Here is a 27,403-nt window from a genome sequence, read left to right on the forward strand (position 1 = left end):
GCCAGGAGCTCTCATCGGTACTGTCACCCAGGTGCGCTCCATGTACCGACAGCCTTGGACTTCCCTGGATCAGTGCTTCTCAGGCTACTGTTTCCAGGTAACACTGATGCTCCAGACTTCGTTTTTATCCTTTTTTTTTTTTAAAGATTTTTTTTAATTTGAAAGTCAGAATTATAGAGAGAGAAGAAGAGGCAGAAATAGAGAGTTCTTCCATTCACTGGTTTACTCCCCAGTTGGCTGCAATGGCCAGAGCTGTGCCAATCTGAAGCCAGGGGCTTCATCTGGGTCTCCCACGTGGGTGCAGGGGCCCAAGGACCTAGGCCATGGCAGAGAGCTGGGTTGGAAGAGGAGCGGCCGGTACTCGAAATGGCACCCACATGGGATGCTGGCACTGCAAGTGGTGCCTTCACCTGCTAGGCCACAGTGCCAGCCCCCAGACAATGTAAATCAAGGATTCAGACCAGGGCTGAAACACAGAGTGCTGAGCCTCACCTGCAGAGTTTCTGATACAGTAGTTTCAGGCCAGGCTTACGGGTTGGCATTTCTAAGAGGTTCCAGGTGATACCCTGGGATGGTGCTGCTTCTCCTCAGGTGACCACATGTAGGCAACCACCGATCTAAACCAGAGTCCACAAGCGATGGTCCTTGGGAGGGACAAACCACCACTGATTTTTGTAAATTAATGCTGACTGGAACTTGGCTGTGCTTATTCATTTAGTACAAACCACAGTTTCAGCATATGATGGCAAAGTTGAGTAGTTTCAACAGAGCTGGTATGGGCCACAAAGCTGAAAATATTTCCATCTGGCTTTTTACAGAAATGGTTTGCCAACCTTGGATCTAGACTATCATTATTAAGGCAAATTTGGCAGTATCAAAACATACTGCTGTAGGTTTCACACTTAACATCTATGAATTCATCTTAAATTGCGTATTATTTCAGAGTCTTCCAGTATCTGATTCAAATTTTCAGTATCTATAAATTGAAGACAGTTTAAAATCCCACTTTTTTGCCTTAGTGCTTGCTTAATAGGGTTAAAGCTCCTTAGCTGTCAGAGCATTTTAAATAAAGTAAGGATGAGAAACTTTGACCTTTGGGTTTCTAGTCAGGAAATCAACCTACTTCCACAATCATCCATCCCCTCACTGCTTTACACTGTGGAGGAAGCTCCAGGATCTCCAAGTTGTACACTCCACCCAGAGTTGTGAACTGGAACAAGTCCACTTCGTTTTCTTCAAAGGTATCAGGCTTTTCAGGAGCATTCTTGATGAGCAACAACTGTGCTAAAGTTAATCAGATAAATACAGTTTCCAAATGCATCACAACATTTGTTTTATATTTTCTTGGAAAGGAAATGAAAAAAAAATTCTCAGACTGGTAGAGGAGGTTGTTGTTCAACTACCCACTGACACTTCTCCAATAATGAACTCAAAACTTTTCATCAAGCTATCCTTGGAAGTGGGAATGGACGTGTCTGACGGCAGGCTGTAGGGGACGGTTTCATTTATATTTCACACAGAAACATGTTTAGCAATTTGCAAAATATAAGCTTGTATTATCAAGATAAAAAATACATTTTGCATTGATAAAAATAGTTTAACAAAATTCAACTGCCAGATTAATTTAAAATTAAACATTATAAGGCTAAAAATCTGACAGAAGAAAATAATGAAAACATAGATATTGTCTCATATATAAAACTAAACCTGTCTTTTTTTTTTTTTTTTTCAACAAAAAAAGGCCCTGCTCATAGGAAAACAGTGGAGCCCTGAAAGTGAAAAAACTAGATTGGATAATCTGCAGTGTTCAGAGATTTTATGAGAAACTCTGTGATTCCATGGTTCTCAGCACACAGTCAGAAGGAACAGCTGAAATGAAGGTCTTTGTTTTGTTTTGTTTTTAGAGAGAGACAGAGAGAAAGGCCTTCCTTTTCCATTGGTTCACCTCCCAAATGGCCACTACGCGCCGATCCAAAGCCAGGAGCCAGGTGCTTCCTCCTGGTCACCCAGGTGGGTGTAGGGCCCAAGCACTTGGGCCATCTTCCACTGCCTTCCAGGGCCACAGCAGAGAGCTCAACTGGAAGAGGAGCAACCGGGACAGAACTGGGGCCCCCAACTGGGATTAGAACCCGGAGAGCTGGCGCCACAGGTGGAGGATTAGCCTAGTGAGCCATGGCACCAGCCAAGGGCCATTCTCAACCTTCAGTGAGATTTATATGAAGTTGTGCAGTGGTGAGAAAGGGAAGTCAGACCACTCACTACCCCTTCTTAGCTCCCTTTGTGTAGGACCTTGGCTAGGATGTGTTAATGAACAATCTCGGTTCTCAATCTCATAATCTACAAAACACATACAGCAGTAGTGTCTATCTTTCAGATGTCAGAGGACGAGTGAGTTAATACATGTCAAGAGCTTAGAACTGGTGCCACACATGGTAAAAACCCAGGAACTGATGTTGTTATCAGTTATTATCATAACTTTCCTCACCCATGAAGGGAGGCACTGGGATGGCACTGAAATGAACTCATGGGGATCTGCTGTTCAAAATGAATGGACATAACCAAAGAAAATTCCAGTCAACTGATTGCCCTTCACTCCCCAGATATATTCAATAAATTGCAATCTCTAATTTTTAAACGTATCCAACTAATAATTCATTTACCCCCAAAAAAAAAAAAAACAAGAAAAAAAACTATGTCCAAATTTAGATAGTTGGTATTTATATTATTTGGGGATCGGCATGAAGAAAAACTTTGTATCATTGACAGGGGCTCATTATCTGACTCTTGTGCCATATTTTTAGCAGGAAAATTATGTGGTAAGGACTACTGGAAGATTATTAAGATTTAATCTTGATGACTGCTGAAATAATGAGAAAGTAGACAAGAGGCTGTTATGAAAAATGTACAAAATATAGATTCCTTGGAAGTTACAGGGAAAGAAGCATAATGACAAGGTTAATGGAAAAAGATGTGCATAAATCTCAAACTGAAAGACTGACAAACTAGATATCACTCTCACATTGACATTTCCAAATCATATGCAATTCCTACATGCTAAGACTGATTAAAAAAAACCTGGACGTGGGCCAGCACTGCGGCTCAATAAGCTAATCCTCTGCCTGCGGCGCCGGCACCCCAGGTTCTTGTCCCGGTTGGGGCACCGGATTCTGTCCCGGTTGCTCCTCTTCCATTCCAGCTCTCTGCTATGGCCTGGCAGTGCAGTGGAGGATGGCCCAAGTGCTCGGGCCCTGCACCTGCAAGGGAGACCAGGAGAAACACCTGGCTCCCGGCTATGGATCAGCATGGTGCGCCAGCCGCAGCAGCCACTAGGGGGTGAACCAATGGAAAGGAAGACCTTTCTCTCTGTCTCTCTCTCTCACTGTCCACTCTGCCTGTCAAAAAAAACAAAACAAAACAAAAAAACAAAACAAAACAAAAAAAACAAAACAAAAAAAACAACCTGGACATATTCAAAAGTGTTGAGAAATTCCCAACTGTGTCTGTGTGCCTTTCAAAGTTTATTACAATGTTGTTTGTAAGAAAACATTAGAAGAAACCTTATTATCTGTCAGTAGGAATTTAATAATGCTCATTATTGGATAGAATTACACAACTACTAGAACAAAAACTCATATTAATATTATTAATTTGTATAGAATATGGTGCCTACATCAACAAACTGGAAAGGTACCAAATAAATGAACTCTCTATGCACCTCAAGGATCTAGAAAAACAGCAGCAAATCAAACCCAAAACCCATAGAAGAAAAGAAACAATTAAAATTAGAGAAGAAATCATCAAAATCAAAACAAAAAAAAAATACAAAAGATCAGCAAAACGATTAACTGGTTTTTTGAAAAAATAAACAAAATTGACACACCACTGGCCCAACTAACCAAAAAATGGAGAAGATTCAAATCAATAAAATTAGAGATGGTATATGAAATGTAACAACAGACACCACATAAATAAAAAAGAAACATCAGAAAACTGTAAAAAGAGCTGCATGCCAATAAACTGGGAAACCTAGAAGAAATGGATAGATTCCTGGACACATACACCTTACCTAAATTGAGCCATGAAGAAAAAGACAACCTAAACAGACCCATAACTGAGACAGAAATTGAATCAGTAATAAAGGCCCTCCCAACAAAGAAAAGCCCAGGACCAGATGGATTCACTGCTGAATTCTACCAGACATTTAAAGAAGAACTAACCACAGTTCTTCTCAAATTATTCAAAACAATTGAAAGGGAGGGAATCCTCGCAAAATCTTTCTATGACACTAATATCACCTTAATTCCTACACTGGAAAAGACTCAACAGAGAAAGAAAACTATAGACCAATCTCCCTGATGAACATAGATGCAAAAATCCTCAACAAAATCCTGGCCAATCAAATCAAACTACACATCAGAAAGATCCTTCACTTGGACCAAGTGGCATTTATCCTTGGCATGCATGAATGGTTCAACATTCAAAAATGAATCACTGAGATACATCATTTTAACAAACTGAAGAACAAAAACTATATAATTATCTCAATAGATGCAGAGAAAGCATTCAACAAAATATAACATCTTTTCATGATGAAAACTCTAGGCAAATTGGGTTTAGAAGGAATATTCCTCAACACAATCAAGGCAATTTAAGACAAACCCATGGCCAGCATCATATTGAATGGGGAAAAGTTGGAGGCATTTCCACTGAGATCTGGTATACCAGTCAAGGATGCCCACTCTCACTACTGTTATACAGTATAGTACTGCAAGTTTTAGCAAGAGCCATTAAACAAGAAAAAGAAATCAAAGGAATACAAATTGGGAAGGAAGAATCAAAATATCCCTATTTGCAGATGGCATGATTGTATATATAGGAGATCCAAAAGACTCCATCCACTAAAAGACTACTAGAACTCAAACTAGAAGAGTTTGGTAAAATAGCAGAATACCAAGTCAATTTACAAAAATCAACAGCCTTTGTACATACAGACAATACCATGGCTGAGAAAGAACTTGTAAGATCAATCCAATTCACAATATCCACAAAAACAATCAAGTGCCTTGGAATAAATTTAGCCAAGGATGTCAAAGATCTCCATGATGAGAATAACAAAACTTTAAAGAAAGAAACAGAACAAGATACAAAAAAAAATGGAAAACTCTTCCATGTTCATGGATTAGAAGAATCAGTATCATCAAAATACCCATTATTCCAAAAGCATTTTACAGATTGAATGTGATACCAATCAAAATACATCCTTCTCAGATCTAGAAAAAGGATGCTGAAATTCATATGCAGGAACAGGAGACCTCGAATAGCTAAAGCAATCTTATATAACAAAAAAGGCCAGAGGCAGCACAATACCAGACTTCAAGACATACTAAAGGGCAGTTATACTCAAAACAGCCTGGTACTGGTACAAAAACAGATGGATAGACCAATGGAACAGAACAGAAGTGCCAGAAATCAATCCAAGCATCTACAATCAACTTATATTTGACCAAGGGGTTAAAACCAATACCAGGATCAAGGACAGTCTCTTCAACAAATGGTATGGGAAAACTGGATGTCCACATGCAGAAGAATGACGCAAGACCCCTACTGTACACCTTATACAAAAATCCACCCAACATGGATTAAAGATCTTAACCTATGACCCAACACCATCAAATTATTAGAGAACATTGGGGAAACCCTGCAAGTCACTGGCACAGGCAGTCAAAGCCAAGTTTACAAAAGGGATTACTTCAAATTGAGAAGCTTCTTTATGGCTGAAGAAACAGGAGAGTCAAGAGGCAACCAAAAGACTGGGAGAAATTATTTGCAAATTATGCAACTGATAAAGGATTAATAACCAGAATCTACAAAGAGATCAAGAAACTCCACTGCAACAAAACAACCAACCCAGTTAAGATAAGGGCCAAGGCCTTACACAGACATTTCTCAAAAGAGGACATCCAAATAGCCAAAAGACAAGTGAAAAAATTTTCAAGATCACCAGCTGTCAGGGAAATGCAAATCAAAACCACAATGAGGTTTCACCTCACTCCAGTTAGTGTGGCCCTCATACGGAAAACAACAAACAATAAATTCTAGAGAGGATGTGGGCAAAAAGGTACCCTAATCCACTCTTGGTGGGAATGTAAACTCGTAAAGCCACTATAGATTTTTGAGATACCTCAAAAATCTGAATATAGACCTACCATATGACCCAGCCATCCCACTCCTGGGAATTTACCCAAGGGAAATGAAATCAGTAAGCAAAAGCGCTATCTGTACCTCCATATTTATTGCAGCTCAATTCCCAATACCTAAGACATGGAATCAATCTAAATGCCTATCAACTAAAGACTGGATAAAGAAATTGTGGGATATATACAATATGAAATACTATATAGCAGTAAAAAAGGATGAAATCTGGTCATATGAAATAAAATGGAGCAAGCTGGAAAATCTCATACTTAGTGAAATACCCCAGTCCCAAAGAGACAAATACAGTATGTTCTCCTTTATCTGTGAGAATCAAGAGCTCTCCTAAAACGAAAGCTACAGAAGTAAAATTGACACTTTTAGAAACAATGACTTGAATAGACCATATCCTGACTGTCAAGGGACAGTTTTTTATTTTAATTTTTAGTTTTGTATTTCCTTTTTCTTTGTTTTGCTTTTCTCTTCTTTATACTATATGTTGAACTCTTTACGTAACACAGAGCTAATCATACATATATAAAATCAATTGGAAAAAGATCCCGGTAAAAAATAAGAGGGAATAAGAGAGAGAGGAGGTAATCTATAATGTAAAGGTGTATAGTTCTGCATACAGTCCTATGGACTTACTTCTAAGGGTACAGTCTAAAAACTTGTCATAGGACTCCAAACCCATTAAAATCGGTGGTATAAATGCCATCTTAATTGTTAAAATGATCATATTCAGTGTTAAACTCAACATGTAGGTAGGTTTAAGCGTAACAGTGATCATATAAATAACATCAGGTGCTTGATAATAATAGAATTAAAAAGGAAGGAATGTTCAATATGGTAAGTAGTCCACACAACAGACTCCCAGAATGACACTCGCTGTAAACAACACTCTGACTCAGAATCAGCTCTGAATCAGGCTGAAAGGCCTGTGAGAGCATTTCAGGCATGGAAAGTGAAGACTCTTTGGCCAAAAATATCCTACATGAACGATCTCTGTGACACCTTAGTACAAAGAAGGATGTACTTTTCTCTGAAGGGAGGAGGAGGGAACTTTCACTTTGCTTATGGCCATGTGCAAATACTGATGGAGTCTATGGTCACAAAAGGCTTCCATAGCCTTGGCAGGCCATGGCAAGAGCCTCGGGTGATCGCTAAAGTCACAAATAGTAGTGTTAACTGTTAAAGGAAAAACAGAAGTCGCTGTGCACTTATTTCCCATGTAGGATCTCTGCCCTTAATGAGTTGTACTATGAGAATTAACTGCAAATCTTGTTCTCAAGATTTGAACTCTATATGTTGTGGGGGGGGCGGTGCAAACTGCTGAAATCTGTACTTAACATAGAGGTGATCAGGGCTGGCATTGTGGTGCAGCGGGTTAAAGCCCCGGCCTGAAGCATCAGCATCACATACGGGTGCTGGTTCTAGTCCCGGCTGCTCCTCTTCAGATCCAGCTCTCTGCTATGGCATGGGAAAGCAGTGGAAAAGGACCCAGCTCCTTGGGCACCTGCATCAGCGTGGGAGACCCAGAGGAACCTCCTGGCTCCTGGCTTCGGATCAGCACAGCTCTGGCTGTTGTGGCCATCTGGAGAGTGAGCCAGCGAATGGAAGGGCTCTCTGTCTCTACCTCTCTCTGTAACTCTGTCTTTCAAATAAATTAAATATATCTTTAAATAAAAAAAAAAGTAGTTGGTCCTTTGTATATAAAATCAAACTAAAAATGAACCAAGAAGGGGATGGGAGAGGGAATAGGAGGTGGGATGGGAGTTGGGGTGGGGGGGCAGGTATGGGGGAAAGAACCACTATATTCCTGAAGCTGTACGTATGAAAATGCATTCATTAAATAAAAATCTTTAGAAAAATAAAAGGAAAAAAGGAATATATAGTGCTCAATGTATATAACATATTAGGTAAAAAAAGTAACTTTCCATAAAAACATTTGTGGAATTAGATACATAATTCCATAGTATTATTAAAATCGAGAAACAGCAAATAAGCACTATGAGGAATTCTTACTTTAAGACCTTTTTGCTTATCTGAATTGTTCTTTACAATGATCACATAAGAAAATTTCAATAATATTAAGTCCCAAATATGTCATTTAGAATACCTGCTGAAATTTTTTTACTTAGTAATGCTATCTTCGGTTCACATTTTGGGGGTTCAGGTTCTTCCTTGACAGAAACCTATAAGAAAACACAAGGACAGTCAGGTGTGATTATTCTGTCTGCTCCAGTCCCGCATCTAGTGTCTGCTGTCTTAATGAGGGGGCCCACACTGCCACTCTGTCTGGCACAGAACTGGATTCGAAAGCAGTATTTTTTTTTTTGACAGGCAGAGTGGACAGTGAGAGAGAGAGATAGAGAGAAAGGTCTTCCTTTTTGCCGTTGGTTCACCCTCCAATGGCCGCCGCGGTAGGCGCGCTGCGGCCGGCGCACCGCGCTAATCCAAAGCCAGGAGCCAGGTGCTTCTCCTGGTCTCCCATGGGGTGCAGGGCCTAAGCACTTGGGCCATCCTCCACTGGACTCCCAGGCCACTGCAGAGAGCTGGCCTGGAAGAGGAGCAACCGGGACAGGATCGGTGCCCCGACCGGGACTAGAACCCGGTGTGCCGGCGCCGCGAGGCGGAGCCTATTGAGCCGTGGCGCCGGCCTCGAAAGCAGTATTTTAAAAAGCAATTAAAATGAAAGCACATTTCCATAGACACAGATTCTTCGATGAAAATCCTCAAGTATAAAATGCAAAAACAAGAAAGCAATGCAAGCTATAAAAATATTATGCATATTTCCATATTTGGTTTAGCCAATGGGTAAATTTTGCTTAAATGTAATAATAAGTTCTCTAGTTATTTTTTAAAATTTGTATTTATTTATTAGAAAGGCAGAGTTACAGAGAGGCAGAGAGAGATAGAGGTCTTCTATCTGTTGGTTCTCTCTCCAAATGTCCGCAAGGGCTGGAACTTGGCTGATCTGGAGCCAGGAGCCTGGAGCTTCTTCGGGTCTCTCATGCAGCTGCAGAGGCCCAAGAACTTGAGTATTCCTCTACTTCTCTCCCAGACCATAGCAGAGAGCTGGATCGGAAGTGGAGCAGCCAGGACTCAAACTGGCATCCACATGGGATGCCAGCACTGCAGGCGGCGGCTTTACCTACTTTGCCACAGCGCTGGCCCCAATGGCAGAATTTATTTTTCCCATGAACAGTTATATTGAGATATAACTCACATACCAATTTGCCTTTTATAATTCAGTGTGCTCAGGAGCTTGACAGAGTTGTACAACCATCACCACTACTTAATTTCAGAACAGTGTCATCACCGCCCAGCCATTAGCAGTCCGTTCTCATTCTTCAAGCCCAGCACCCTACCAGCTCCTGGCAAACACGAACTTTTCCATTGCTATGGATTTTCCTATTCTGGGCATTTGATGTAACTGGAGCCATATAGCATGCCGCTTTTGTAATGGGCTTCTTTCACTTATCACGTTTTCAAGTTTCACCCAGGGGAGCAGGTGCAGTGGCACAGATGGCGAAGCTGCTGCTCAGGACGCCCACACCCCATAGCAGAGTGGTCGGAGTCCCAGCACCTCTGCTTGTGATCCAGCTCCCTGCTGATGCACCCCGAGAGGCAGCTGCCCATGAGGGAGACCCAGAGCGAGTTCCTGGTTCCTGGCTTCAGCTTGGCCCAACTCTGGCTACTGCAGGCATGTGGGGAGTGAACCAGCAGGTCGAAGACTGTCTGTCACTCTTTCACATGGATGGAAAAGAAACACTTTAAAAAAATAAACAAGTTTACCCATTTTAAGCATGAAGCTTCATTCCTTGCTAAGGCTGAATAATATAGTATTGTATGGATATGCCATGTATCCCTACATCGGCTGACACTTGGGTTATTTTACCTCTTGCCTTGTATGAGTAAAGCTACCATGAACAGTCACATAGAGCAAGGATATGTTTTCAGTCCTCTTGGGATCTAAGAAGGGACTTCAAAAGTTCATGGAAAATGGAATTTAAAAATGTGATACAAAATAATAATTTTTTTTTTAATTTGAGAAGCACAAAGACAGAGAGAGCTCCATATCCATCGGTTCACTTCCCAGTGCCTGCAAGAATCTTGGCCAGGCCACGCCAAAGCAGGGACCACACTGCTACAGCCATCTCCTGCTACTTCCCAGGAAGCCGGAATCAGGAGCTGGAGCTGGAATACAATCCCAGACATTCTGATACGGGACGCAGGCATCCCAACCAACATCTTAACCACTACACCAAACACCCACACTTGGTGCAAATAATCTTGAAATCCATGCACAGGGTTGATAAAATACACATTTTCCATGTATTGTTTGAAGACTCCTCATGCCTGGGAGAACTGCTGGTACATGGAATGCTTATTTTTTGAGGAACTGACAGAGTGTTTTCCAAAATGGCTGTACCAATTTCACATTCCCACTGACAATGAGGGTCTCAGTTTCTCCTGCCAACATTAGATGATAGCCACCCTAGAAAGTTACCAGATCCTTATAACAAAAGAAACAAATGCAAGGTGAAGGGAGTGCCCCGTAAGCTCCACAGTGACAGTGGACATCCTCCAGGCAGGCGTAATCCGGAACCCACTCCGAGCAGAACAGAGGGATGACACCGTCCTACTCCCACTGCCTGAGGGTTAGGGCTGGGCGTCTCTAGGTCTATAGAGTTGAGATCATGTGAAAAGCAGTCAGAAACGTAGGTTCTTGGACTCCACTCCAAAACCACCGAGCCAGAGACCCAGCACTGTGATTCCCGGTGATTCTGATGCCGACTAGAGCTCGGGAAAGGCAGAGTCCACGGCAACTCTCCATCTGATTAGTGACCATCAAAGTGCACCAAATCCACCGCTTGCAGGAAGGACGACAGTGTCACCACAGTGAACTTTCTCAAGGACTCAATCCCCCACATCAAGCGGAAGGGCTTGATTCCTCCCAGTGATGGTGATACTTCTTTATGGAAAACGTGCAGTTAGTTTTGGACACAGAAAACCCAGCTGGGAGGGCAACAGGAATTTCATAAGCACGAGCAGAGACAGTAACAGAGGCTACCATTTCCCTTCCCACTTGCTGTTCCAAGTATTCCTGTCCCTTCAAAACCTCCGGGAGACTCTACCACAGCGTCTGCACTCCCAGACAGAGGACGGCACGAGGGCTCCACAGAACAGTCACCTACAGCAAGAAGAGACCCGCCTGCCCCCGGTGCCAGCCGAAACAGCCCACAGCACCCTGGGGAACCTGCAGGGTCAACACTGTTGTATAAATTCGGGGAGATAGGCCGGCACCGTTTTTCAACAGGCTAATCCTCCGCCTTGCGGCACCGGCACCCCGGGTTCTAGTCCCGGTCGGGGTGCCGGATTCTATCCCAGTTGCCCCTCTTCCAGGCCAGCTCTCTGCTATGGCCCGGGAAGGCAGTGGAGGATGGCCCAAATGCTTGGGCCCTGCACCCGCATGGGAGACCAGGAGAAGCTCCTGGCTCCTGCCTTCGGATCAGCGCAATGCGCCCGCCGCAGCGGCCATTGGAGGGTGAACCAACGGCAAAAACGAAGACCTTTCTCTCTGTCTCTCTCTCTATCCACTCCGTCAAAAAAAAAAAACCGGGGAGAAATGCGCCTTGAAGAATTGTCACGTGTTTCTTTCATAGACTGCCATATAAAAATCTTTGTGTACACATTTCTTGCAAGTTTATATATTCAATCATGAGAGTAGGCAAAGTCTCTTTATGGTGCCCTTGCCCGTGCCAGGTGGGGCCCGGCAGAGGTGCAGGCTGCCCTGGGGCCTGCGCAGCCTCCCATTCACAGCGGGACAGGCCCAGGGCCACATGTCAGCATGGCCCATCCTATGCTGGGCTGCATAAGGCCTCGCCAGACTCCGAGGGCTGCCACACGCTCTCCTTCTAGTTATTCTGAAGTCTATTTTGGGTAAGCCTCACAAGGAAATTCAAGATGCCATGCACCAAGTGATATAAAAGATATTAAGGAAGATAGTATCTCATTATAGTCTGTTACAGTCAGAAGAATACTACAATGAGGGCAGGCGGGATAATGTTATGCTTACATTTGCCAGTAACTGACCTTTCTGTCCTCGAACAAGTCATTTAAGCATTCTGAGCTTAAAATTCCTAACCTCATCATCACTGGTACCTAACGGTGTACCCGACATAATATGTCTTGGAAAAGATTTCCAAAAAATAAGGAAACCGAAGCTCAGGGAGTTACCTGCTCTGGGGGTCAAATAAAATAACGGAAATAAAACAACATACTAGAAAGCGCTTGATAAACACATTGTTGTTACTATGAACATCTGATATGTGTGTGCCAATGATTGCCGACTGGAGTATATAAGGCAACTTTCATTTGACCTCAAATACCACCTGCACTTCTGCAGCAACAATACACCCTAATTCCAGAATGCTAGCCAGAAACTCGTCACCAGTCAACTCCACCAGGATTTCCAACCTCAACCATGATACACAAAGTCCCCTTAGTAAACTATCCTCTCCCTTACTCTAATCACCATCATGCTTTGCTGTCTTCTTGAACCATTTTAACACTGTTGTGTTCTCCTCTAGCTCTTTGCATCATACTCTGAAACACTCACTCACTGAACTGGTATTTATACAGATTCTATGTTGTACAGGCATTGCTAGACCTGGAAATTCAGAAACAATGAAAAATCCAAGGTTCTTAAGGAATTTTCATCTTCTTAAGGCAGGCAAAAAACCAGAGGGTTCCAAGTGCCCCAAGCTGTCCGCTGTGGTTAGAGCTAGGCATGCTGGGATGGTGGAAAGATCTGAGCCTGGAGAGACACAAGAGCTTTGCATGCCATTCTGAACTTCTCCTCTGGGTCAAAGAAACCCGTAAGAGCCCTTCAGTAGAGAACTAACAGGAAGAAATCTGCCCAAGAGATGATGATGGTGGTGGCCAGATGGTGAATGGATTGTTCAGTGAAGTGTGAGAAGCCCAAGACAGAGCGGATCTCCCCCAAAGCAGAAGCAACGGGGCCCACTACAAGGTGCACACCTGACAGAGCACCGGTAGTAAAATCAACACGGCTGTGATGGTGGCTGGATACAGAGGCGAGGTCAGCAAGGCCCGAGAGCCTGCACTCAGCTTACTGACAGGCAGAGACTGGAAACTGAGGACAGGAGGGGAAGGACAGCTATGGGGGAAAGGAAGTAACTCAACTGTGGATAGGTTACATCTGTGATGTCTGGGGGACATCCAGGAGGCCTTTTGATACTATCTGCCTTTAAAATGTAAGTTGCATTTCTTCTTGGTGGGAAGGATTAGAATCATTAAAAATACCAGAGATACCAGACCAATAAGGAGATGAGGCTAATACGTATCTTCAAAGTCGGAACTCTCCTAAGATTTTAGACCAAACTGGTTTATGACCTTGAAGGGGTATTAGCAGTTCAGACTTCCTTGGTTGAACTTCCCCCTTGGTAACTACAGTGCTTCAGTGGGCAAAAACAAGAGTGGGTCAGTTTCTATATTCTCAGCTGAGAAACAGTAATCTTGTACTTACTACACTGCCTTTACATAATTCAAAAATGTATTTTATATTATTCTAAGCTGAATTGTTCATTCTTGGAGTTCAACTTCTCGATGAAGGAAGCAGAGGGTGGGTTTACTCTCGAGGGCCAGCTCCTGAATCTTGACTGTTCTAGAATGTTTTCCTGTGAGGGCCATGTTGGGGCTCAGAAAGTCATACCTGTGAGTACAGTGTTCTGGCAAGCTGCGTACTTGAACTACAGCGAAGTGGAAGGCCTAAGACGCTGCCTCAGAGACAAAGGCCCTCTAGCCTGCCCTGACTTTGCCATCACCCCAAGCAGAGTTTTCTTTGAAGTTCCTGCTTCTACTTGCAGACTGGACAGTCAGAATCCGTATCTGAGGCCCAGAGGGCTTCTCTTCAGGCCACTGTCTTCTCTTCACGGTCACTCACCTCCCCTGAACACCACTTACTCCCTCTGCAAATTCCCTATGTCCCCGACTTCCCTCTCTTCCGGGGAGAGGATATTTAAACTTCAACCACTGTAGCCTTCCTTTGAGTTTGACTTTGCATGACTCATGTACACAAATTAATATGCCTATTTTTTCTCCTAGTAATTGTGTATAGTGAGTTTCTTTCAGCAGAGTCAATAGTTAAGATTTCAGAGAGAAGGTGTGAATGTCCTCACGGCAGCTGTGTCATCACAGCATAACCCCGCCTTGTGTGCTCCCAGTGAACCTCCACAGCTCCTCACATTATAAAGTTCCTTTTGTTTGCTGGCCGCGAAGCTTAAAACACATTCCTTTATTCCTATTTCCATCACTTTCATATCTGGTAATCAAAGTTCTTTTATAAAACTGGTTGGCCCCATTTTTCTTTTAAATTTTAGGTATGTTTTAAGAATGCTTTGTCAAATCTCAAAAACTGCCAACTAGAACTTTTATTACATTAAATTTACAAATTTATAAAAACTAGTACTTTCCAAAAACACGTTTTCTTGGAAATCTTAAGAGAATATGAAGCAGACACCATAGTGGAAGTAAAAGTTTTCACTGATGTTTTGACTCGGTCTCAGACTGTCCTCTAATATGGATGAACTTCATGGAATGCCAGCAAAACATTTTTCATTATAACTTGAAAAATGCGCAGATATTATAACATGGAAATGCTTTTGATATGTGTGTAATCTGCATTTGATATAAAAACACAATGTTGATTATAAGTAGATGGATCAGTGAAAACAGAATACAGATTCCAAAAGTAGATGTTAGGAGCCACTTGGGAATTCAGCATAGAGCATTTCAGATGAATGGAAAAGCTTAGATTTATATGCTAAGAATTTTTAGACAGTTGGCTAAGATCTGCAATAAAATAAATTTAGATTCATTCTTCCCACTTTATACTAAAATAAATTCCAGATGGATGAAAGATCTAAATGTAAAAACATAACTAAACCAACAAAAAGCCATAAAAATCAAAGTATTTGAAGAGAATTATACAGTTATTAATGAAATAGGTGATCTTGATATTGCCATTTGATCTGTAAAATGTCAGCATAAATGTTCAAATTTGAATGTTTCACTTTTTATTCATCATCTAAAAAGGGCTATACAAAATAAGTTGAGACATTAAATCCAATTTTTTCATTGAAAGATAATTTAAAATTTTAACTTCAGAAATGAAAACATGGCATTACTTGCTTTGTTTTGGACCAAAGTTACACATGATTATCCTGATGGGATGGCTGGGCATTTAGTGCTGTGTAGAGGACACTGTTTAGGAGGTCCTCATCTCATATTCGAGGGCCTGGATTCCAGTCCCAGCTCTACTCCCAACTCCAGTTTCCTGCTACTGTGCACCTTGGGAGGCAGCAGTTGATGGCTCAAGTAATTGCATCCCTGCCACTCCTGTGGGAGACCCAGCTCCTGGCTTCAACCTGGCCCAGCTCTAGCTGTTGCAGACAGTTAAGGGGTAAACCAGTTGATGGGAGATCTTTGTCTTCCTATTACCTCTCCCTGTCTCTTAAATAACAAAAAATGATTAACCTGAGTCTGCTGAAATCTCATTATATCCTGTGGCTTTAAGTGCCAGGTATATGTCACTGATTCCCATATGTAAGCCAGTGAGGCACATTAGGCCAACACATTGTGCAACGACTCCAGAAGTACAGTACATCCTAGGCACACATGGTTGCTTTTTTTTTGACTTTTCCTGCAACTCCAGATTCTACCTAAAATAACCACTTGTGTATTGTATATACACCATGACCCAAATAAACTCTTACTCGGCTGCCGCTCTCAACTAGCTTGTCCTGTTGTATCCTGTCCACCTCAGTAAGCTGCACCACCATCTGCATAGTCTCTCAAAATAAAAACTCAACAAGATCCTCTAAAACACATCCATCTCCCCACTTACTTCTTTTCTTTATTTGAAAGGCATGCATACACACACACAACCTTTCCTCCACTGGCTCACTCTCTACCCACAGCAGCCAGGCGTGAACCAGGTCAAAGCCAGGAAGAACTTAATCAAGCTAGGTTTTCCATGTGAAGAGCAGGGATTCATTTACTTGAGCCATCACTGTTGCCACCCAGACAGTGCATTGGCAGGAAGCTTAATATGAAGTGGAACACTCTGATAGGGAATGAAGGCCTCCCCAACCAGGAGTTAACTGTTGTGCCAACTTAACACCTGCCACCTTCCACAACTGGTTTTCTCTTCATTATTTTTTTAAGGTGAACAAATTCATGTGTGTCACATATACAGATCTAGGAGCACAGTGATACTTCCCATTCTATCCTCTCTTTAGCCCACGCTCCTACCCTCCCTCTTCCTTCCGTGTTCTTTAATTTTTACAATGACCGACGGAGCCGCCCTGAGCCGCACCTAGCAGCGCCCAGCTGCGTTGCGCCGACCCGACCCCCCGACCCGACTCGCACTGAGCCGCGCCACGGACACGGGGGCCACTAGAGTTGGGAAAACAGTGAACCCAGCTACAGAAGCCCACCCACAGAATTTGAGCCGCAGCGCTGGAAGCACAGGTAACCCGAGACATTGGCCGCGAAGGTTAGACCTTGGTCTGAGCTCACACGGTGGGGAGGGGGAACTACACCAGGCTGACTGGAAGAAAAAAAAAAAGGGGGGGGGGGAACCAGCTGGGACACTAGCCTCTCTGCACTCCCCTTACAAACCCCAGAAAGACAAAGAGCAGGGACCACTTTACATAAGAAAAACAAACTCTTTAGCCTAGGCAACACTGAAGAACCAATCAGAGCTCTTTGGCCACACCTCCAAGATGCCAAACAAACGTAGAAACCAAGGTAACAAGAGCAAGGAAGACACTCTCATGCCCCCAAATGAAAAAGGCACCCCAAGCCAAGATTATGAAGATGATGAGATAGAAGAAATGCAAGAAGCAGATCTCAAAAAATTGGTAAGATCATTAAGAAGTTCTCAAAAACAAATTCTTGAACTACAGAAATCCTTAATGGACAAGATAGAAAACCTCTCTCGTGAAAATGAAATATTAAGGAGGAATCAAAATGCAATGAAACAACTAGTAGAACAAGAAACTGTGATAGTGACTAGAAACCATAATGAAATGAAGAATTCAATAGATCAAATGACAAACACATTAGAAAGCCTTAAAAACAGAATGGGTGAAGCAGAAGAGAGAATATCGGAATTAGAAGACAGAGAACAGGAAAGGAAACAGGCAAACCAAAGAAAAGAAGAGGAAATTAGAAATCTAAAAAATATTGTCGGGAATCTACAGGGTACTATTAAAAAACCCAACATTCGGGTCCTAGGAGTTCCTGAAGGCATGGAGAGGGAGAAAGGATTAGAAGGCCTTTTTAGTGAGATACTAGCAGAAAATTTTCCAGGTTTGGAGAAGGACAGAGACATCATAGTACAGGAAGCTCATAGAACCCCCAATAAACATGACCAAAAGAGATCCTCACCAAGACATGTTGTAATCAAACTCACCACAGTGAAACATAAAGAAAAGATCCTAAAATGTGCAAGAGAGAAACGCCAGATTACTCTTAGAGGATCTCCAATTAGACTCACAGCTGACTTCTCTTCAGAAACCCTACAAGCTAGGAGAGAATGGCGAGACATAGCCCAGGTACTAAGAGAGAAAAACTGCCAGCCCAGAATATTATATCCTGCAAAGCTCTCATTTATGAATGAAGGTGAAATAAAGACCTTTCACAGCAAACAGAAATTGAAAGAATTTGTCGCCACTCGTCCAGCCCTGCAAAAGATGCTTAAAGATGTGTTACATACAGAAACACAGAAACACGGTCACCAAAATTAAAGAAGGTAAAGGAAGGAAACCTCAAACCAAAAGATCACAGGAATCTCAAACTATATATTAGAAAGTATCTTTGGCAAATGGCAGGGCAAAGTTACTGCTTCTCAATAGTCACATTGAATGTTAATGGCTTGAACTGTCCAGTTAAAAGACACCGATTGGCTGATTGGGTTAAGGAACAAAACCCATCTTTTTGCTGCTTACAAGAAACTCATCTTTCCAACAATGATCCATACAGGCTGAAAGTGAAAGGCTGGAAAAAGATATACCACGCCAACAGAAATGAAAAGAGAGCGGGCGTAGCCATCTTAATATCGGACAACATAAACTTGACCACAAAAACTGTTAGGAGAGACAAAGAGGGGCACTATATAATGATTAAGGGAACCATTCAACAGGAAGATATAACGATTATCAATGTATATGCACCTAATTACAGGGCACCAGCTTATTTAAAAGACTTGTTAAGGGACTTAAAGGGAGACTTAGACTCCAATACAATAGTACTGGGGGACTTCAATACTCCACTCTCAGAGATAGACAGATCAACAGGACAGAAGATCAACAAGGAGACAGTAGATTTAAATGACACTATAGCCCAAATGGATCTAACAGATATCTACAGAACATTTCATCCTACATCTAAGGACTTTACATTCTTCTCAGCAGTACATGGAACCCTCTCTAGGATTGACCACATACTAGGCCATAAAGCAAGTCTCAGCAAATTCAAAAGAATTAGAATCATACCATGCAGCTTCTCAGACCACAAAGGAATGAAATTGGAAATTAGCAACTCAGGAATCCCTAGAGCACGTGCAAACACATGGAGATTGAACAACATGCTCCTGAATGAACAATGGGTCATAGAAGAAATTAAAAGAGAAATCAAAAATTTTCTGGAAGTAAATGAGGATAACACCACAACATACCAAAACCTATGGGATACAACAAAAGCAGTGTTAAGAGGAAAGTTTATATCAATAGGTGCCTACATCAAGAAATTGGAAAGGCACCAAATAGATGAGCTTTCAAGTCATCTCAAGGATCTAGAAAATCTGCAGCAAACCAAACCCAAACCCAGTAGGAGAAGAGAAATAATTAAAATCAAAGAAGAAATCAACAGGATTGAATCCAAAAAAAACATTACAAAAAATCAGCCAAACGAGGAGCTGGTTTTTTGAAAAAATAAACAAAATTGACACCCCATTGGCCCAACTAACTAAAAAAAGAAAAGACCCAAATCAATAGGATCAGAGATGAAAAGGGAAACGTAACAACAGACGCCACAGAAATAAAAAGAATCATCAGAAATTACTACAAGGACTTGTATGCCAGCAAACAGGGAAATCTATCAGAAATGGACAGATTCTTGGACACATACAACCTCCCTAAATTGAGCCAGGAAGACATAGAAAACCTAAACAGACCAATAACTGACACAGAAATTGAAACAGTAATAAAGGCCCTCCCAACAAAGAAAAGCCCAGGGCCAGATGGATTCACTGCTGAGTTCTACCAGACATTTAGAGAAGAACTAACTCCAATTCTTCTCAAACTATTCAGAGCAATCGAAAAAGAGGGAATCCTCCCAAATTCTTTCTATGAAGCCACCATCACCTTAATTCCTAAGCCAGAAAGAGATGCAACATTGAAAGAGAATTACAGACCAATATCCCTGATGAACATAGATGCAAAAATCCTCAATAAAATTCTGGCCAATAGAATGCAACAACACATCAGAAAGATCATCCACCCAGACCAAGTGGGATTCATCCCCGGTATGCAGGGATGGTTCAACATTTGCAAAACAATCAACGTAATACACTACATTAACAGACTGCAGAAGAAAAACCATATGATTCTCTCAATAGACGCAGAGAAAGCATTTGATAAAATACAACACCCTTTCATGATGAAAACTCTAAGCAAACTGGGTATGGAAGGAACATTCCTCAATACAATCAAAGCAATATATGAAAAGCCCACGGCCAACATCCTATTGAATGGGGAAAAGTTGGAAGCATTTCCACTGAAATCTGGTACCACACAGGGATGCCCACTCTCACCACTGCTATTCAATATAGTTCTGGAAGTTTTGGCCAGAGCTATTAGGCAAGAAAAAGAAATTAAAGGGATACAAATCGGGAAGGACGAACTCAAACTATCCCTCTTTGCAGATGATATGATTCTTTATTTAGGGGACCCAAAGAACTCTACTAAGAGACTGCTGGAACTCATCGAAGAGTTTGGCAAAGTAGCAGGATATAAAATCAATCCATAAAAATCAACAGCCTTTGTATACACAGACAATGCCACGGCGGAGGAAGAACTTCTAAAATCAATCCCATTCACAATAGCTACAAAAACAATCAAATACCTTGGAATAAACTTAACCAAAGACGTTAAAGATCTCTACGATGAAAACTACAAAACCTTAAAGAAAGAAATAGAAGAGGACACCAAAAAATGGAGAAATCTTCCATGCTCATGGATTGGAAGAATCAACATCATCAAAATGTCTATTCTCCCAAAAGCAATTTATACGTTCAATGCAATACCAATCAAGATACCAAAGACCTTCTTCTCAGATCTGGAAAAAATGATGCTGAAATTCATATGGAGACACAGAAGACCTCGAATAGCCAAAGCAATCCTGTACAACAAAAACAAAGCCGGAGGCATCACAATACCTGATTTCAGGACATACTACAGGGCAGTTGTTATCAAAACAGCATGGTACTGGTACAGAAACAGATGGATAGACCAATGGAACAGAATAGAAACACCAGAAATCAATCCAAACATCTACAGCCAACTTACATTCGACCAAAGATCCAAATCTAATCCCTGGAATAAGGACAGTCTATTCAATAAATGGTGCTGGGAAAATTGGATTTCCACATGCAGAAGCTTGAAGCAAGACCCATACCTTTCTGTACTTCAAAAGAAACAGTCAGGAAAGTGAAGAGGCAACCAACAGAATGGGAAAAAATATTTGCAAACTATACTACAGATAAAGGATTGATAACCAGAATCCACAAAGAAATCAAGAAAATCCACAACAACAAAACAAACAACCCACTTAAGAGATGGGCCAAGGACCTCAATAGACATTTTTCGAAAGAGGAAATCCAAATGGCCAACAGACACATGAAAAAATGTTCAAGATCACTAGCAATCAGAGAAATGCAAATCAAAACCACAATGAGGTTCCATCTCACCCCGGTGAGAATGGCTCACATTCAGAAATCTACCAACAACAGATGCTGGAGAGGATGTGGGGAAAAAGGGACACTAACCCACTGTTGGTGGGAATGCAAACTGGTTAAGCCACTATGGAAGTCTGTCTGGAGATTCCTCAGAAACCTGAACATAACCCTACTATACAACCCAGCCATCCCACTCCTTGGAATTTACCCAAAGGAAACTAATTTGGCAAATAAAAAAGCCATCTGCACATTAATGTTTATTGCAGCTCAATTCACAATAGCTAAGACCTGGAACCAACCCAAATGCCCATCAACAGTAGAGTGGATAAAGAAATTATGGGACATGTACTCCATAGAATACTATACAGCAGTAAGAAACAACGAAACCCAGTCATTTGCAACAAGATGGAGCAATCTGGAAAACATCATGCTGAGTGAATTAAGCCAGTCCCAAAGAGACAAATATCATTTGTTTTCCCTGATCGGCGACAACTGAGCACCAAAGGGGAAACCTGTTGAAGTGAAATGGACACTATAAGAAACAATGACCTGATCAGCTCTTGTCCTGACTCTAGATGTACAATGTAATACTTTATCCTTTTTAGTATTTGTTGTTGTTGTTGTTGTTGTTCTAGTACTAGTGGTTGAAGTCTGTAATTATCACACAATTATTCTTAGGTGTTTGAATTTTAACTGAAAAGTGATCCCTGTTAAATTTAAGAGTGGAAAAAGAGAGGGAGGAGATGTACAATTTAGAACATGCTCAATCGGACTTGCCACAAATGGTGGAGTTAGAAATGTGCCAGGGGATTCCAACACAATCCCCCAAGGTGGCATCTACCAATGCCATCGCACTAGTCCAAGTGATCAATTTCAGCTCACAATTGATGGCTCTGATAGGTCTAAGAGTCAAAGGGATCACACAAACAAGACAAGTATCTGCTAATACTAACTGATAGAATCAAAAAGGGAGAGAAAGATCCAACATGGGAAGCGGGATACACAGCAGACTCATAGAATGGCAGATGTCCTAAACAACACTCTGGCCTCAGAATCAGCCCTCAAGGCAATCGGATCTGGCTGAAGAGCCCATGAGAGTATAGTAGGCATGGAAAGCCAAGATATCATGGAAAGAACGGGGCCATCAAAGAAGCAGGTACCTTTCTTCGAAGGGAGGAGAGAACTTCCACTTTGACTATGACCCTATCGGAATAAGATCAAAGTCAGCGAACTCTAAAGGCTTCCATAGCCATGGCAACTCATGACTAGAGCCTAGGGAGATTACTGACGCCATGAACAGGAGTGTCAAATTGTTAAGTCAGCAACAGGAGTCACTGTGTACTTACACCCCATGTGGGATCTGTCCTTAACGTGTTGTCTAATGTGAAGTGATGCTATAACTAGTACTGAAACAGTATTTTTTATACTTTGTGTTTCTGTGTGGGTACAAACTGATGAGGTCTTCACTAATTATATACTGAATCGATCTACTGTATATAAAGAGAATTGGAAATGAAAAAAAAACCTGGTGTTAAATTGGAAATGGCATAGAAAATTAATTAATTTTTTAAAAAAACTATTATGTAGGATCTCTGTCTTTAATGTGCTATACATTGTTATTTAATGCTATAATTAGTACTCCAATGGTAGTTTTTTCACTTTATGTTGCTATATGGGCAAACTGTTGAAATCTTTACCTAATATGTACTAAACTGATCTTCTGTATATAAAGAGAATTGAAAATGAATCTTGATGTGAATGGAAGGGGAAAGGGAGCGGGAAAGGGGAGGGTTGCGGGTGGGAGGGAAATTATGGGAGGGGGGAAGCCATTGTAACCCATAAGCTGTACTTTGGAAATTTATATTCATTAAATAAAAGTTTAAAAAAAATTTTTTTTACAATGACCTACTTTGTTTTATACTCGTAAGAATAACCCTACACTAAGTAAAGAATTCAATAAATAGTAAGAAGAAAAGAACACTGTTCCTCAACACTAGAGACAAGGCTGTCAGCAATCATCAAATCTCAAAATGTCAATTTTGCTTATCCACATTACATTCTTCGGGTATTCTACTAGTTACCACAGATCAGGGAAAAACATGGCATTTGTCTTTCTGGGGCTGGCTTATTTCACGAAGTATAATGGTTTCCAGTTGCATTCATTGTGTTGCAACAAACAGGACTGCATTTTTTTTTTTTTATGGCTGAGTAGTAGTCCATACTATATTATACCGCGATTTCTTTATCTAGTCATCAGCTGAAGGACATCTGGGTTGATTCCATATCTTAGCTATTGTGAACTGAGCTGCAGTAAACTGCCCCCCACAACTCTTACTACCACATTTCTTCAAGCCACTATGACCTCTCATGCCTCGATGGAGGTTCTAACAGTAGACATGGTGCTTTATCCTGTGATCCCTCACAAATCATTCCATGGTAGCCGGTGTAAACTTCCCAAGCCATACATCAAATCATGTCACTCTCCTACCCTAAGAGCTTCCCACTGTATCTGTATTGAAAGGCCAAGCTCTCGATCAGGCCTGCAAAACCCTGCTTTAGCTGGCTTCTGCCTGCTTTATTGACCTTATCCCAGGCTACCCTCTGCCTTCTACTTGTCCTTATTTCTGTCTTATGACCTGTGTAGTACCTGTTTCTGAAGACTCAAGTATTTTTACCTTAATCACTACATGGCTGATTCCTTCTTGTCATTTCTGTCTCAAATTAAACAATACCTCATCAAACAGGCCCAACCAAACTGCCCAAAAGCCACCATCAGTTTCATTCTGTTTAACTTTGGGCAAGGCATCTATTACAAGTGTCTTATATTTTTTAAAAAATTATTGTTGATGATTTCTCTTGACTTGTATACAAACTGTCAGAGTGGGAACTTTGTTTATCCTTTCACTCCTATTTCCTGAGGGCCAGAACAGCATCTACCACACAGAGGTAGCCATTCACAAAGTATTTATTAACTGAGGAGGTAAGAGCAAGACCCAGGGTATGACCACAAAAATGTTTTGTGGGCTGTTGCATATCAAGGAACTTTTCTATGAGCTGTCTTGCATGGACTAATCTCATAAACACGTTTTTAATTTATCTACAGTGATTCCAACAAGTACCAAAATCTCAAAGGCTGCTTCATGAACCCATACCCTCCCTTCTCACAAGAGTAACTTTTCCCTTAAGCACCTCTATTAGAAGATTCAGCTCAAATTTTATCTCAAAAGAGAAGGCTTCCAAGATGTTCAGTTTTTTAACTTTCAGATTCATTTTTATCTCTTAATCCCCACACATAATCCTTTATTGCACACATCAGAAAGTTTGCTAACCTTCTCCACAATATGGCCAGCTCATTAAAACCAACTATCATGTAGAATTCATTGCAGCAGGTGCTTTGTAAATGTTTTATAACTCATGTTATACATAAATGTCATAAATAAAATATTTATGTTAAATCCTTTATCCATTTGTTCAGAGTATCTTAAAGAAAGAGACTGCTTTTAAATTAAGATTTTAACATTTGAAAGACCTGGGCAGGGGTTGGGCCTAGCAGTTCAGCTGCTGGCTGTGATGCTCACACCCACTCGGGAGTCCTGGGTTTAATTCCCAGCTGGTGATTCCAGCTCCAGCCAATGCAGAGCCTGGAATGTAGCAGGTGATGGCTCAAGTGGTTGGACTCCCATTACCCACGTGGGAGATCCTAGCTGAGGTCTCTGCTCCAATCTTTGGTCCCTGGCTGCTACAGGCATTTGGTGAGTCAATCAGTGGGTGGGCACTTTCCTTACCTCTCTCTCTGCCAAATTAATTCTTTAAAAAAGTTGAAGGGCTAGCGTTGTGGCTTAGCAGGTAAAGCTGCTACCTACAATACTTATCCCATGTGGGTACCGGTTTTGACTCTGCTCCCTGCTAACCTACCTAGGCAAGCAGCAGAAAATGGCTCAAGCACCTGGGCCCCAGCACCCACATGGGAGATCCCAAAGAAGCTCCTGGCTCCTGGTTTCATAATGGCCCAGGTCCAGCCATTTGGGGAGAGACCCAGTGGATGGAAGTTCTTGTTCTCTGTAACTCTGCCTTTCAAACAAATAAATCTTAAAAAAAAAAAAACAAAAAAAAACAAAACAACACTGGAAAGGCTCACATTCTGTCATATATCCCCTTAAAACACTAAAATATTTCTGAAAATAATTAGCATATAAAAACCATCTCTCATAAGTATGCTATATTTCAGCTAGGTTTTTGTAAATATTTTATATAATTAATTAAAAAGACAGTATTATCCAATTCCTACAATATTATAATGCTTAAACTAACTAAAATGTGGTATTAAGAGCCCTCTAGTGGCCAACCCCTTTTTTTAAGAAAAGATTTATTTATTTATTTATTTATTTGAGAGGCAGAGTTACAGAGAGAGGGACAGAGAGAGAGGTCTTCTGGCTGCTGGTTCACTCCCCAAATGGCCACAACAGTGGGAGCTGGGCCGATCTGAAGCCCAAGGAGCTTCTTCCAGGTCTCCTGCGTGGGTGCAGGGGCCCAAGTACTTGGGCCATCTCCCACTGCTTTCCCAGGCAGGTTAGCAGGGAGCTGGATCAGAAGAGGAGCAGCCAGGATATGCATAGGTGCCCATATGGGATGCAGATTCCAGTGGAAAGAACAGGTCATCAAAGAAGGAGGTACCTTTCTCTGAAGGGAGGAGAGAACTTCCACTTTGACTATGACCTTGCCTAAATATGATCAGAGTCGGCAAACTCAAAAGACCTCCATAGCCTTGGCAACTCATGACAAGAGCCTAGGGTGACTACTGACACCATAAACAAGAGTGTCAATTTGTTGGGTCAACAACAGGAGTCACTGTGCACTTACTCCTCATGTAGGATCTCTGCCCTTAAGGTGCTGTGCATTGTGATTTAATGCTATACTAGTACTCAAACAGTATTTTACACTTTGTGTTTCTGTGTGGGTGCAAACTGTTGAAAGCTTCACTTAATATATACTAAACTGATCTGTATATAAAGAGAATTGAAAATGAATCTTGATGTGAATGGAAGGGGATAGGGAGTGGGAGATGGAAGGGTTGTGGGTGGGAGGGAAGTTATGGGGGGAGGGGAAGCCATTGTAATCCATAAGCTGTACTTTGGAAATTTATATGCATTAAATAAAAGTTAAAAAAAAAAAAGATGGACAGGCGCTGCGGCTCAATAGGCTAATCCTCCACCTTGCGGTGCCAGCATACTGGGTTCTAGTCCCGGTCGGGGCGCCGGATTCTGTCCTGGTTGCCCCTCTTCCAGTCCAGCTCTCTGCTATGGACCAGGAAGGCAGTGGAGGATGGCCCAAGTGCTTGGGCCCTGCACCTGCATGGGAGACCAGGAGAAGCACCTGGCTTCCGGCTTCGGATCAGCGCAGTGGGCTGGCCGCAGCGGCCATTGGAGGCTGAACCAATGGCAAAGGAAGACCTTTCTCTCTGTCTCTCTCTCTCACTATCCACTCTGCCTGTCAAAAATAAAAAAAAATTTTAAAATTTTTAAAAAGATGCTCACATGCCTCCCCCCCAAAAATAAGCGTCCCAATCTAAAATTTTAAAGCCAAGCAGTTCACCCTAAACAAACAAAACATTTTAAGAAACTGAAATTTCTTCCCCTAAAACTGAAGACAGTAAGTTTTTCTACTGGTCTTATAGGTGAGCCACAGTCCACACACAGCTGTTGGATTTTGTGAATGTACATGCCAGTTCTCAAGGTTTAGAAAATGTTTTGCTCCCCTCAACACACACAATTAGTGTTAAACACTACACTGAAAGTCACAGCAGTTCCCACGTGGCTGGGAGGACAGGTAACTACCAGCTTCAGGAGAAGTACTGCTTCCTGCTCATTTGTGGATTCTTGGTGGATTGTGAGCAACACAGCTTTCCTGGGGCCCTGCAGTTGTGGCACCCAAGTTCATCACCACGGACTCCTGGGGCTCCGGGGTGCAAAGCTGAGAGAGTTTCTACGGACAGGCTCAGACCTTCCCTAAACGTAGCAGAGACCACTTCTGGCACTCCCAGATGTCCTGGAGAGAGCCTTAGGCATCTGTCAAACAGAAAAATTTTCCTGTTCCTACACAGGGCATTCACAACAATCAGCCTCAAGCCATAACCTGCCATTCATCACTTAACTATCATTCATT

At 41.8% G+C, this 27,403-nt stretch overlaps 1 protein-coding gene across 3 annotated transcripts in view; it reads right to left on the reverse strand.

Moving 5' to 3' along the window:
* Positions 1-27,403, reverse strand: part of DNAI7 (dynein axonemal intermediate chain 7) — a 102,011-nt gene that overhangs the window by 20,764 nt on the left and 53,844 nt on the right. For 2 of the 3 annotated variants that reach the window (XR_009866234.1, XM_062194945.1), the window contains exons 9-10: positions 8,312-8,387; positions 1,124-1,284 (exon numbers count right to left, since the gene is read on the reverse strand). The exons of the other annotated variant lie outside the window; for it this stretch is intronic. Coding sequence is in view for 1 of the 2 variants with exons in the window: in XM_062194945.1 (XP_062050929.1) it covers positions 1,124-1,284; positions 8,312-8,387 (237 nt within the window). In the remaining variant the exon portion in view is untranslated. The remainder of the gene's footprint in view (positions 1-1,123; positions 1,285-8,311; positions 8,388-27,403) is intronic. 3 annotated transcript variants of the gene reach the window in all.

This window comes from Lepus europaeus, chromosome 6, assembly GCF_033115175.1.
Source record: "Lepus europaeus isolate LE1 chromosome 6, mLepTim1.pri, whole genome shotgun sequence".
In the NCBI taxonomy this organism is placed as follows: Eukaryota; Metazoa; Chordata; class Mammalia; order Lagomorpha; family Leporidae; genus Lepus; species Lepus europaeus.